The sequence below is a fragment of the Notothenia rossii genome (assembly GCF_949606895.1).
Source record: "Notothenia rossii genome assembly, chromosome: 8".
Classification (NCBI taxonomy): domain Eukaryota; kingdom Metazoa; phylum Chordata; class Actinopteri; order Perciformes; family Nototheniidae; genus Notothenia; species Notothenia rossii.
The window spans coordinates 62343819-62358825 of record NC_136906.1 but is presented as its reverse complement, the minus strand read 5'-3'; the positions used below and the strand labels follow the sequence as shown (position 1 = coordinate 62358825).

At 41.9% G+C, this 15007-nt stretch overlaps 1 protein-coding gene and 1 long non-coding RNA gene across 2 annotated transcripts; one reads left to right on the top strand and one right to left on the bottom strand.

Moving 5' to 3' along the window:
* Nucleotides 1-623: 623 nt before the first annotated feature.
* On the top strand, nt 624-5609 carry LOC307015817. Its single transcript, XR_013801652.1, has 2 exons — nt 624-1807; nt 2944-5609. It is a non-coding gene; the product is annotated as an uncharacterized lncRNA (long non-coding RNA).
* Nucleotides 5394-14818, bottom strand: LOC307015808 (heat shock protein HSP 90-alpha). Its single transcript, XM_079644663.1, has 11 exons — nt 14660-14818; nt 10663-10812; nt 10149-10515; nt 9894-10027; nt 9487-9810; nt 9231-9396; nt 7415-7605; nt 6754-6901; nt 6376-6644; nt 5915-6248; nt 5394-5832 (listed from the first exon to the last, which is right to left on the bottom strand). Exons 2-11 carry the CDS (start codon nt 10810-10812, stop codon nt 5720-5722), a joined length of 2196 nt encoding a protein of 731 aa, XP_079500789.1. The 5' UTR covers nt 14660-14818; the 3' UTR covers nt 5394-5719.
* Nucleotides 14819-15007: the final 189 nt, after the last annotated feature.

Below are 15007 nucleotides of genomic sequence, written 5' to 3'. Positions count from 1 at the left end.
CACTCGTTTCTTCTCCGGCTGCGGTAAGAGACCAATGTAATGTGCCCAGTTTGGAGGACAGCACGTATTGGCTTTTTTTTTTTTTATCAAAATGTGATTGTAGTTCGTTGTCAACCTTACCACGGTACTTAGGAGACCTACTGAGACTTTGTGTCTGAACAACGTTTTGTTCATGAGTTATTGATCCGTGAAATCTGAATCTGCCAATATCGTTCCAACTTTACTCAACTTGGTGAGGAGCGGTCAAACTCGACCCTAACGCCGCTTACAGCCGGCCAACTAAAAGTTGTTTTCCGTTCACGTTGTCATTTTTAGACTCCTTCGCTTCTTTGCTTGTGAATCCAAAAGCTGCGAGGCATGGCTGTTTTCGTTTTGCCATATTTTTTTATCACAAAGCCAGAGTTAAAAAAATATCAATATGAACATTTCAAATACCGCGCCGGCATCGCCACCGTAACCATAGCAACGTAAGTAGCGTAAAGAATGCAGCGCCGCCACGTACAGATGGCAACACCCAGAAATATTCACAAATATAAAACAAATATTCAGAAACTGTAATGAACAATAGCTATTATTTATTTCAAGAACTTTTATTTACAGAAACTCAACATTTCTAATCTGTCTGACACAAATATGCACGATTGTTTTGGGCTCCCCCTATTTATCTCAAAGTCGGCCTTCAGGGGAGCTCCCTCCCTGTTCGGGGGAGCCAAGCTCCCCCCACTTTCGAACAGTGCATGTGGGACAAAACCAAAACCCGATCATGCTAACCCTCTCGGCCATGGCTAGAAAGGATCCGTCTAATGTAAATATGACGTCACGTTCTCGTTGTAACTCTCGTTGTAATCGGAGCGGCTCGGAAACACATCTACAGCAGTAACATGATGCAACATACACATTAATGCAGCAGCAATATTAATAGAGAAACATCAGACATAATAGTAAAACACTGCAAGGGAACATTTTATTGCACCAGGAGCTATCTTGGGACTTTTACTGCGACAACGTTGGCTTGCCTGTGAATAAAAAATAAACCATAGTGTTGGTGATCTGTTGTCATTCTTCTTTGAACACCAGCAAGTCCGCTAACACCCGATTTCAACAATCACACTCCCTGTCATTGACATAATTAATAGATAGTTTAGCTTCTCGCCATCATTTGCTGTGGCCAACTGATGTTAACGATCGTAACTGAAAGGCTGCCTGCCAAACGTAAACATTCAGCCACGTGACATTCAGCCAAATTCTCGCGAGAGTTTTACACAAGACGGATCCTTTCTAGCCATAACCCTCCCTCTCACTGTCTAAGTGAACGGTGACTGTAAAAACTAGACTGCGCATGCTCAGACTATTTAATGTGTGTGGCAAAAAAATAATGACCATAGGGGGCAGAGTGCTGCCATCCCCACCATACGTCATCTTACATCATTCAGAGCTGATTGGCTGTAAGTACCTGTGCCGCGAAAAGTGTGTTGTGTGAAGAGGAGGAGAGAGACGCGTCCCAAAACCAGGAAGTAAGCTGCGCATGGGTTCCCTCCACAAATAACTGAGATTTCTCCATAGGATTTTAGAAAATAGCTCAAAATAAGATCTGTGGGAAACGCAGCTGTTAGATAAATGCACGTTTTGTTCAGCCGGATAATATTCACATGTCTACCCTACTTTTATAATTTTCGAATCATAAATCTATCGAATAGATTTATGATAGACTTTTTAAACTACAAGAAGATAAGGGGGACCATTACAAACAAGTAATAGAGATTTTTGTCCAGAAGGATAGCCAAATGGACTTCATCTTCAAGTCAAGGTAAGACCGCAATTTTATTGAAAATCGGATCTTACTAAGAGAGAACAATTCAATATTTAAATGATAAAATTAAAAAATGTGGGTATCCTTTTGTTGAACTGTCTGTTTAAAATTAATCGAAGCATCAGATAAAAAAAAGCTTTTGAAAATAATATTATATTTTGATTTAGGTCAAAATATTATATTTGTAAACCTGAAGAGTCAGTGCCAGTGCCTCACCAGCCATGAACCTCACTGCAGAAGCTTATATATGGACATCTAAGTTTTCTGTGCCCCACGACTTTTGTACATATAGAAACGCCACTGACTATATCTATATGCACACCATGCTTCTTAGCTTATGTTATTATATGCTAGTTATTCGAGTGTTTATTTTTATACCCGACAGAATACATTCAACTGATAGACTGCACAAAATAAGTTAGACAATGCATATCTATAGACCAGAAAAACACTAATTAAAAACAATATTATATTTTGATTTAGGTCAAAATATTATATTTGTAAACCTGAAGAGTCAGTGCCAGTGCCTCACCAGCCATGAACCTCACTGCAGAAGCTTATATATGGACATCTAAGTTTTCTGTGCCCCACGACTTTTGTACATATAGAAACGCCACTGACTATATCTATATGCACACCATGCTTCTTAGCTTATGTTATTATATGCTAGTTATTCGAGTGTTTATTTTTATACCCGACAGAATACATTCAACTGATAGACTGCACAAAATAAGTTAGACAATGCATATCTATAGACCAGAAAAACACTAATTAAAAACATTTCATCACAGAATTTCGTTCAAGTGCAAGGTAACATCTTTATAGACGATAGCATCTGTGCACATTGTTGTCTCTTATATTCGACAATTACTTCTGATTGTTGTATCTAACTTCTATGTTCCTCTTGCTGGTTATCCAGTTCTAGAATATTTGAAGAGCTTGGTAGAGCCACTGAGTCTTCTATGTATGCAGCAGCTGGATCCCTTTAGTGTTTTGTTACCGCCATCTACTGGCATTTGACAGTCTTACTTTGGCTATTTTTACAACTAAATGTTATGAATACATTCATGTTATCCCCCAAACTCCAATAATTGTTTATGAATTCATCGTTTTATATGCCTCCTTTTCTGTAGTAGGGTGGCAGTGGTTCAGTCTTTAGGGGATTGGACTTTGGACCGAAGGGTCGCCGGTTCACGTCCCAATTGGACCAAGAAATACAGAGTGTGGACTGGTACTGGAAAGGAGCCAGTTCACCTCCTGGGCCACTGTCGAAGTGCCCTTGAGCAAGGCACCTAACCCCCAACTGCTCACTGGCACCGGCTTGACTGGCTGCCTCCGCTCTGACCTCTCAACTGCATGTGCATGCAGCATGTGTGCATATAACTGTGTATTTGTATATGTATGTGCAGTGCATGTATGTGCATGTTGTAACAATTGTGTACTGTGTGTACTGTATTACCTGTATAAAAACACATGTGTGTGTATGACAGAGTGGAAACTGAATTTCCCCCTCCCATCTTCTTCTTTTAGTCCTTAGGACATTGTAATGTTAAAGGTCCCATGCCATGGCCATTTCTACTGATCATAATTCCATTGTTGAGGTCTACTAGAATAGATTTATATTGTGCAATTTTCCAAAATCACATTGGTTTCTCATACAGCATCTCTGTATAGTATGTGTATTCACTCTGTCCTAAACGGCTTATTGGGGTTCCTGCCCCCCCCCCCTCCCTGTGAGCCCAATGGCCGTCTGCGAGATACAGCAAAACCCATCGCGAACACACACCCGCAGCCTGGCTGGGAGTTTGTGTGTGCTCACACACCGACTCACAGGGTGTTTCTTAATGTCGAGGACGCAGCCTGGTGTGCAGCCTCAAAATTTCCCGCTACGAGGTACGCCGGCCCCAGTAGAATTCCAAGTATGCTGGACAGCCCTTCGGCGGCACTCGATGACGTAGTATGCTTGAAATAGTGGCTCTGGAGCAGCCTGCCTCGACATTGAGAAACAGTCTCGCCGCGTCCCGCCGTCTCAGGGAGGAGAAATCGGTAGAGCTGCAGCTGAGGAAAGATTGAGGGTGTTTCTCAATGTCGAGTACGCTTGCTTGGTAGCACATGTCTTCCGAGTCACTTGCTTCAGAAGCGAGGCAAGAATACTTCCTGGCATTCAGAAAACAAAGAGTGGAACAGGCTAGCAAGTGTGCAGGTGTGCGTCAAATGAGAGGTCCCGCCTTACATTTTCCGACATAGATTTGGGGAAATTTGTCCGTGGGCAAAGCTTTGTGGGGATTTTAAGACAGCGGAGTCTACACATGTGCATCCTCAAAATTTCTCCAAAGGAAGTACGCCGGGCTCGGTAGGATTCCAAGTATGCTGGACATTGGAACAGTACTTCGGCGGCACTCGATGACGTAGTGTGCTTGAAATAGTGGCTCTGGAGCAGCTTTACTCGGGATTGAGAAACACCCTGGCCGTTTCTCAATCGCGAGGATGCTTGTTTGGTAGCACATGTCTTACGAGTCACTTCCTTCAGAAGCTAGGCAAGAATCCTTCCTTGCATTCAGAAAACGAAGAGTGGAACAGGCTAGCAAGTGTGCAGGTGTGCGTCATATGAGGGGCCCCGCCTTACATTTTCCGCCACAGATTTTGGAAAATTGGTCCGTGCGCAAAGCATTGTGGGTTTTGAAGGACGCAAAGTCTACCCATGTGCAGCCAGAAATTACCCCCAAACCAAGGAAGCGGCCTCGGTGGAATTCCAAGTATGCTGGAGATTGGAATAGTCCTTCGGCAGCACTCGATGACGTAGTATCCTTGAAATATTGGCTTGGAAGCCAGTTTCCTCGCGATTGAGAAACGGCCCCTGAGTTTGTGTGTGTGTGAGGAAGTCCGTGGATTGGACTTAACTTAACGGCTCCAGGGATTGGTCTATTTGGACCAATGGGTCCATTTGGGTATGGGCACGTCACTATACCCAGGAAGAAAACAATGGAAAAAGAGAAATCTCCAACGAGGTATTCTGGGGCAGCATAGACAGGTCTTTTCTGTGTTAGAGTTTTACTTGCTACAGGGTGTACTTTGAGGGTTTGTGACTTTGCAGACCATTTACATGCATAAAAACCTTCATAAACATACAAGGGGACGGGTAATAACCGGAAAAGCATGACATGTGACCTTTAAATAGAGAAAATAACAGTTGCAAATAGTGACATTAATTAAGAGACAGGTGACTAGAGCAGAGCCCTCATTAAGGTAATTAGGAACACCTGTGCTTTTCCTGCTATGATAGCCTAAGTGACTGTCTTCTAAAGATTGAATTTCTAGGAGTTTTTTTATTCAGTTAATATTGTTGGCACGATACATTTCACAAATCTTACACTGAAAGGTTGCATGTAACTATTGCTACAGTCTATGTGTTGTGATTCATATACGCAATGCTAATTTCATTTAAATAGGATTTAACTAAATGTCCTGTCATTAGCTGTATATTTGTGAATTATTGTCTTTAGAATGGCCCCCGTGTTATAAACCTTTCAGAGGGTCAGTAAGGATGACAAAACTTTGTCAGTAAGGATGACAAAACTCCTAGTCAAGATATCGAACCTTTATTTATGGGTCCAACCCCTTTGAAATAACTGTAACATTTTTGGTATATTTACAATCAAAGTAAGAACACAAAAAGTAAATTGGAATGTCAATAAATAAAAAAGAAAATATCTTGAAAACTCAAGTTACAAAACGTGACAACTTAAAAAATAAAGTCCTATGAGGAATGGATCTGAATCTGGTCATATCTAGGGGAGAACTGTGTGAAAAAGGTGTTGAGGGGAGAGCAATCCCAGGCTCATTTACAACATTAAACTTTACATGTTACATAACACTACTTCTGAGAGCCAAGAGGCCACAGAAACAGGCCTAGTCCACCTCCTCCATCCTGGATGTGTCATCATCGTCCCCTTCAAGACGGGGCATGTCCTCAGTGAGCGCAGAGGTGACTTCATCTGGTGTCATATCATCTTCATCAATACCTAAAACAAGAAAAAGAAAAACATGATTAGTCAAAGAAGACATGTAGTTGTTTATATAATGTCCGTAAGCACAGATACTCACCGAGACCGAGCTTGATCATTCTGTAGATGCGATTGGAGTGGGTCTGGGGATCCTCCAAGGTGAATCCAGAAGAGAGCAGTGCCGTTTCAAAGAGCAGGATGACCAGATCCTTCACAGACTTGTCATTCTTATCAACCTCTGCCTTCTGCCTCAGGGTTTCCACAATGGGGTGGTCAGGGTTGATCTCGAGGTGTTTTTTAGCAGCCATGTAGCCCATGGTGGAGTTGTCCCTGAGAGCCTGGGCCTTCATGATCCTCTCCATGTTAGCTGTCCAGCCGTAGGTGCTTGTGACGATGCAGCAGGGGGAAGACACCAGGCGGTTGGACACCGTTACCTGCGGATGTCAACAAAAATGTACACCAGTTAGTTTCTGCCTTAATTGCACAACAGTGGTCAATAAAACATATTATACAACCCCCAATGATTTGTTTTGAGGTAGTTTCGTTTATAAATCCTCTCACCTTCTCCACTTTCTTCTCCAAGATATCCTTCATTATCTTGCACAAACTCTCATACTGAGCATTCTTCTCCTCCTGCTTCTTCTTCTCCTCGTCATCTTCTGGCAGCTCCAGGCCTTCCTTGGTCACTGAAACCAGGTTCTTGCCATCAAACTCCTTCAGCTGCTGGACACAGTACTCATCGATGGGCTCGATCATGTAAATAACTTCAAGGCCGGCTTTGCGGAGGCGCTCCACAAAGGCAGAGTTGGCCACCTGGTCTTTAGTCTCACCTGAAAAACCAAACACATTTATATTTTAACACATTAACTAACTCAGTTCACCCGTTTCTAAACTATTTGGAATCTAAATGTACAGTATAAGGATGAGAAGTGTCCTCACCAGTAATGTAGTAGATGTGTTTCTGGTTTTCCTTCATACGTGTGACATAGTCCTTCAGGGACACCAGCTCATCTCCAGAAGCTGATGTGTAGTATCGCAGCAGCTCAGACAGCCTCTTTTTGTTCTGAGAATCCTCATGGATGCCAAGCTGAAATACAAATAAAACTTAGTGTCAGTAACATGCATTTGAAAGCAACGTTGTATACGTAGATCCATTCATTAATTAAATATGTTACATTCTGGTTAAAAAAAATGGCATAACTATTTCAGTATCAAAGAGTAGATACACTGATATTTGTCTCCAAGAACTAACCATTAATAAAGTGTAAGTAATGTCATTAAGGAGCACCAAACAAGACTTAAAGCAGCTTTTCATTAGGGCAATATGGCCAAAGGATCAGACAGATGGCTAACACATTAAAAGGTCTGAAGTGCAAACTGGAATATTTCTCTGCAATTCAAGAGGTTTTTGTCAAGCTTTGCACTCTACAAACACACTATCCTGTTAAAATTCAGATTACATTTTGCAGGACTTGTGTGGACATTAACAAAGTATCAAACCAAGGCACAAGGGTTTAACACAAGGTGGCTGCCAACAGTTTAGATGTGACGAGATTAGGAACCCTTAACGGCTTGGACGGTGCAAGGTGAGAACACTAACCTTGATGTTCTTGGAGAACTGATCGTAGTACTTTTTGTAGTTTTCCTTGTCCTCTGCGAGTTCAGTGAAGAGTTCCATGCACTTCTTCACCAGGTTTTTGCGGATCACTTTCAGGATCTTGCTCTGCTGCAGCATCTCTCTGGAAATGTTCAGGGGAAGGTCCTCAGAGTCCACTACACCCCTGATGAAATCTGATAGGATGGATAAAGACAACCTGATCAGCCATACAGTCAAATGTCTATTTCTTATTTTAATTATATAAGCTGATTATGTGATTTATGAAGAGTATACGCAAGGCCTGTCACGATAATTAATTTTGTTGGACGATACATTTTCCCGGAAATTATTGCGATAAACGATAATATTGTCAGCACCGTTGTAAGACCATCTTAGACCACTGACATAATGATAATATATAATAATAATTCAAATACATCCTTTGAAACAGAACTTTTATTGAACATTTAACATTGCGAATGAAATGTGAAATAATATTCAAATACATAAATTATATAAATAAACAAATGAATTAAATTATAAAAAATTAATTAAATCACACACAACCGAAACAATAAACTAAATAGACTCGGGCTGGAAAGCAGAGCTCTCTCTCATTATATATATATATAAATTAATGCTGTCAAAATTATCGCGTTAACGGCGGTAATTAATTATTTGAATTAATTGCGTTAAAATATTTAACGCATTTAACGCATGTGCAGAATGGCCCGCCCCATACATCCCACCAGTGGCAGCGCCAGGGTATGGCTGGGGTAGGCTACACCCATAACAAGAAATGGCTTAGCCCCACCATGAAAAATGATGTTAAAGTAAGCAAAATAAAGTCCGCCAACTCGCGCCGAGAATTGCACAGACAGCAGTTAGTAAGATTGATTTCAGTAGCCACATGTCTGGAAATACCGAAGACCAGAAACGGTTTTGAAAACTTTCGTCGCGTAGTGATCGTCTTCTCAATAGAACATCTTTGATAATGTCTTCTGGCCAATCAGAATCAAGATAACGGCGTGGTGTTGTTGCAGGAAGTCCCGACGGAGAATACTTTTGCTGTAGTACAGGGGTGCACATAACTGGTACGCAGGTTATGTGCGTAATCTGAAATGCGTACCGTCACTTGTGTCACAAAGCACATTTGCGTACCGACGTACTTGTGAAGCTTTTCCAGAAGGCGGTTAGATCACCGGACGACAGAGTCGGTCTCCGTGTGCACAGACAGGGCTGCTGTTAACGTCGGTCTGGAGAACGGAATTGTGCCAAAACTACGCCAACCGGCTTTTTTCTCGAGTCGTTTGCTCCCAGCTGGGAAAATGGAATGGGGTGGTTGTGTTTCAGGTGCAGTTTAAGGTTGGCCGTATTGCCTGCTTTTGTTGCTACCTTTTTAAAACAAATGCGAAACACCGCCCGGCTCATTCAAGTCCGTAGGTTCGCCTCGTTGATTTGGCTTAAATGCAAAATATTCCCACACCGGAGATGGAGTTAGGTTTTGCAACCAATTACATTTAACTTCAGGTTCCCCTCGAGTAAGTCACACGTTGTCTCCAGCTTTTCTCTATATTATTCATTTGGCTGCTACACTGCTGCACGCGGAGTGTCCTGACCTGGATGTGTGTGAGCCCCGCCCCTCACGGCGCGCCTGGTCGGCAGCCACAGCGCGCCTGGCTAAAATGCTGGTCACATCCTTATGTAAACAAACACGCATGTAAACGGCAATTTATCGAGGTCATTTTTATTTATAGTACGATAAGTCAATTACCTAGTATATACACGCTAGTATTTTGTGGCTTGAGTTAATACTCACTGAGGTACTCGGGGATGAGCTCCTCGCAGTTGTCCATGATGAAGACCCTGCGCACGTACAGCTTGATGTTGTTCTTCTTCTTCTTGTTCTCAAAGAGGTCGAAGGGAGCGCGGCGAGGAACAAAGAGCAGAGCGCGGAATTCCAGCTGACCCTCTACGGAGAAGTGCTGGGAGAAAGACGATCCATTAGGTCAGTATTCAAGTTAAATCTCACTACTTTTATTACATATGGATAAAGAATCATTTAGGTGCCCTACTTTGACAGCAAGGTGGTCTTCCCAGTCGTTGGTGAGACTCTTGTAGAACTCTCCATACTCCTCATTAGTGATGTCGTCAGGGTTACGCGTCCACAGGGGTTTGGTCTTGTTCAGCTCCTCCTGGTCAATGTACTTCTCCTTGATCTTCTTCTTCTTCTTCTTCTTGTCTGAACACTTGTCGTGGTCGTGCTCCTCATCAGACCCGACGTCCTCAATCTCAGGTTTGTCCTCGTCCTTGTCCTCTTCTTCATCCTTGTCTTTTTCCTTTTCCTCTTCCTCCTCTGCCTCGTCGTCACTCACCTCCTTGTCACGCTCTTTCTCCACCTAAATGAATATAGAGTTCAGTCAATGGCTATCAGGCTAATTAATGTGATTTATTTCCTTAAACAACTTAAATGAGGACTTACAAAGAGTGTGATCGGATAGCCAATGAACTGCGAGTGTTTTTTCACAATCTCCTTGACTCGTTTCTCATCTATGTATTCGATTTGGTCTTCCTTCAAGTGTAGGATCACCCTGGTGCCACGCCCAATGGGCTCAGCTACATAGAAAAAAAACACGGGTCAATGCACGTTACATGTAACCTCCTGTAGGTACCCCTTTATCGATAGATAGAAATCAATTGTTATTAGCAATAAAGTAAGGGCTTTTATAATACTTACAATTGTCCACTTTGATTGTGAATGAGCCTCCAGCAGAGGATTCCCAAATGTATTGCTCGTCATCGTTGTGCTTGGTAATGACTGTCACCCTCTCAGCCACTAGGTATGATGAGTAGAAACCCACTCCAAACTGACCGATCATGGAGATGTCGGCTCCAGCTTGCAGAGCCTCCATGAAAGCCTTGGTACCAGACTTGGCGATTGTGCCCAGGTTGTTGATCAGGTCAGCCTTGGTCATGCCGATACCAGTGTCAATCAAGGTAAGTGTGCGTCCCTCTTTGTTGGGAATAACTTCGATTTTTAGGTCCTTGCCACTATCAAGTTTAGTGGGGTCAGTCAGACTCTCATAGCGGATTTTGTCCAGGGCCTGGGGGAAAGACAAAAAGCTATAAGTGTGGATAGAAATTTCAATAATTTTCTATTATTCAGAGATTTGTGAAACAAACTCAAACTTCTTAGACACAACATGAGATTAAAAGGAAACACCTTCAGCCTAATACTATGACAAACTTACATCTGAGGAGTTTGAGATAAGCTCCCTAAGGAAGATCTCTTTGTTGGAGTAGAAAGTGTTGATGATCAAGGACATCAACTGAGCAATCTCAGCCTGGAATGCAAACGTCTCAACCTCCTCCTCCATTGGTTGGTCGTGTGATTCAGACATCTAAGCAGAGGGAACAAATGACTATTTTTAGAACATGCATATATCATGGATCACAAATGAACACACAAAATAAATGCTCTGTATGATCCGCTGGCATCGTTTGTGTCCCTAAAGCAAGGCCTACATAATTATTTAAATTTGAAAAATGAATGCATTGCCCATTGAGGAGATGTTTGACAATTATTTATGACTCTCTTATACTTTCTTTTGCATTTTTACAGGCAGGTTAGCCCTCTGTGTGCTCGCAACATTTTCATTGGTCTGTAGATTGTCTGCAGCTCTGTGAGTCACTACACTGTCACACTAATCACCCTGCAGTAATGTGCAAATCATTTAAGTTACACCGTACAATAAAAAAAAAAAATCAACTCCACAAAGAATCCTACTCATTACCAGTGTTGGGACTAACGCGTTACAAAGTAACTGTAATGCCGTTATTTTTGGCAGTAACTAGTACTCTAACGCATTATTTTTTTAATTCAGTAACTCAGTTACTGTTACTACATGGTGCGTTACTCCGTTTTTTTTTATATATATATATATATATATATATATATATATATATATAGTCTCGGCTCCCAGACATTGGTGAGCGGCGCCAACAGCGAGGCGAACAGAGATGAGAACTGTACTTAAGTACAGTACTTGAGTAAATGTAGGCTACTTAGCCTACTTCCTGTGTCACATGCGCTGTGGGCGTGTTTGTGTTTACTAACAAGACTATCATGGCGGCGGCGGAGCTCAAGTCGAGTTTCTCCGCCTGGAGATATTCTCACTATTTCACTTTTGTCGAGCACAAAGAAAAGAACGTTTTAGTTAAATGTAAGTTGTGTCTCGGCGGGTCAATGATCCTATCTACTGCCCAAAACAGCAATTCAAATCTGTTGAAACATCTGCAGAAACAACATGCTGGGACGAAGCTAGTAGCTAAGACCACAGACCCAGGCCCTTTCTCCTTTCATCAAATCCCCCTCCTCGACTCCTCGGTCCTCCGGTAGTGACCCGGAAATGAATTTCAGCGCGCCATGTTGAAGGACATCTACATTTCTCTAAATGCACTTCGAGGACCGAGGACCGAGCGTCGAGGAGGCTCTCTGGAGGAGCTATAACCGAGGATACACTGATGGGTCCTCCACGGCTCCTTCGTGGATATATTTCCGGGAAAAGAGATGTTTCAAAGAGTCGTGAGGCACGGCCCGACTTATCTCAGCCAATGAAAGCTCTGCATGCATCCCCTGGACATTATTTTATTAACTGCTTTCATCGCAATGCCATGTTTACAGTGAGAACAGCTGTGAGGTCCGTGCAGAAAGCAGAGCAGTGTGTAAAATATATATCAGTCAGTATAACAGGCCTACTCTCTTTATTTGCTTTAATAAAATACACAATGGCTGTAGCCTGTTTTAGGAGCTGTAGGTGTGTGTGGTACAGTGTGTGCGTAGATGCAGCGGACAGACAGGTCTCAGTTGGTTTGGTGTCCTCTGCTTACTTTTAATACTTGTAAATAAAACTTTTGGCCCGTAATTTATTTCCCTCATTGTAGTGACCAGAGAGGGGAGAGGGGATATATCCAATCTCTGATTGTGTTACGGTATTATGAGAGTGCTCTGTTTGATTCTGAAATTGTATATATTTATATATACGTATGTGTGTGTGTGTGTGTGTCCACATCTGTAGCCTGTTATTGTCTCATTATACCACACTGTGAATGAATCAAAGTAAATATATAACTCATCATGAACACATCTGTCCATCAGACAGAGTGCTGCTGTGCCTCCTGTCATCATTAATGGACGTCTCTTTAAGATGACCGCTCAGAGGAGAGGAGTTATCATTTCTCTAACCGCCTGCTGCTTCCCCTCCTCTCTCCTCGGTTCCCCTCCTCGGCTCCTCCGCTCGCATCTCCTGTGGGCGGGACTAAGTCTCAAGGATAGGCGTCAAGGGGGGAGTTAGAGAAATGAGAAGGGGCCCCAGACTCCTCCGACGCCACTCCACCTAAGCAACAGCGGCTGGATTTTAACCGAGGGACTGCTAGCCAGGGCAAAGTTGATAAAGCCATTGCACGGTATGTTGTAGAACACATGCAGGCTATTTCTACTATTTGTATTATTCTCCAATGCAATAACAGTAATGAAATGAAGGCTATAAGGGCATTAATGGGAGCCCTTTTTTTAAGTAACTAATGCGTTACTGTTCACAGTAATGCATTACTTTTTGGGGTAAGTAATCAGTAGTAACTGAGTTACTTTTGAAATGAAGTAACTAGTAATGGTAACTAGTAACTGTTTTTCAGTAACTAGCACAACACTGCTCCTTACAGAGGTAAATCAATACCTCTGACACAAATATCAGCATTTCTTACATGGTTGCTAAGTTAATGATTATCCATTAACATTGTCAACCACAAGTCATAGGCAGTAACAAAATCCAGTCCAAATAATAAGTTCAGTTAACATCAGTAATGAGAAGTAACATGAGAAATGCAACAGTAATGCATCACTTGTGCAGGGGGGTGGGGACAGGTGGTGTGACAGACTGTCCAGCTATGCTCAGCTCCACCTGCCTATAATCCATCTTTGGCAAGTGACGCTAATTCCACCCGCTTCCATCTATACACAAGTTGCATAATATGCATTTCATTTCCTGCAAATTCAATAAACATTGAGCGTGTAGAAAGTGAATTGTACTCAGCAGATTTTATTAATTCCAAACTGTCATTTACATGCCCCCCCCCCCCCACCCCTAGGATACATGACTATTATAGTGTTACTCTCATATCATTTTAATTGTGTCATTTATTACTCTCTTTTAATCCCTCAAATGCACAAACAGACACACTGTTTTTTTGTTTTTTTTTTGTCTCCATGTATATTTTGTAATTTGTTATTTACTTGTAAATGCTTCTTATTGTCTTCTGAGTATGTGTGACACTGTACTTGTATGCACTTGTCTTGTAACTCCTATATCACTAAATAAAAAATAAAATAAAATAATCCAAACTGTCAAGATATTTAATTAATTTGTTTCCACAGCCGCATAAAACAAAATAACGTTTTAACTTTTCAACCACACATGTTATTAGATAGCAACAGTGCAATTAAGCTTTCATGTTTAAATGGATACAATGAGTTGTTGGTTTATCAGAGGAGCACGTGGCTATGGATTACTTTTAAGCAGCAGTTAAAATGGCTCCCCCTTCCGGTTCCCCAGGTGAGTTGCAAGTTTCTAGAAGGTACCAAAAGGCGAGCAGAACTCTAGCAGTTTCCATAAGAATCGAAAGCTCCTCCTCATGGCCATCTGATGAGGATCTGTAAATGGTCGCCTTTTATTCACTTTGTTTGAACTGAGGAATGAAAGACTCTCTGCTCAGGAATTGTGGTCTTGGTTGTCAATTTTGTGCCACTTAACATAATTCCTGCATGAAGTGCACCTCTTTTGCATCATGTGACTGGTAATTTCAGGCAGGAAAGATAGTTACCTAAATCATATTGGAAAAAGTTTAGACGTGTGCAAAAAAACGCTGACATGATAACCGTTACAAATCTTGATTTGTAAACGTACATTGAGATAACCAGCCTCTGGCTGCAACAGTATTGTTATGAGCCGTTAATAAAACGATGCACATTAACTAGATTTAGTTGCATCACCATTGAAATCCAGGCATGTCAGAATATTATTACATAGTCATTTATAAAATACCAGTATTGATGGACAACGGTTAAGCTTTACCTATATCATAACTAAATTGATATTAGCTTACATTAACCATGAATGTCAAAGTGTTATATTACAATTAGGCATCTCGTTATTATTTGTATAATAGTAAAGAAATATTTCAATAATTTACCTTGGTCCTGTATCGAAGACTCCCGTGTGAAATGTGTGGACTTAAGTTAAGATGTGGACTGCTGACAGGTCCCCCTTGCAGCTTTTATATCCCCTTCGAGAAATCCTCCCAACCTGAGCGTCCAGAACCATCTGGAATCTTCCTCTCTACAGCTCTGTGTTGGCAGCTGATAGGCTATGTGTGCTGTCAATCATGATGTGTGTACTCGCCTCTGTCCATTTATGGCTTGAGGAGGCTGGACTAAAGGAGGGGATTTGACGAAGGCGTGCGGGGGCAGAATAACTACAATGAACCATGCAGTGGCAGTGCTTAGGGGAGAAGGGGGTAAATTGAACCACCCCCTGTAAC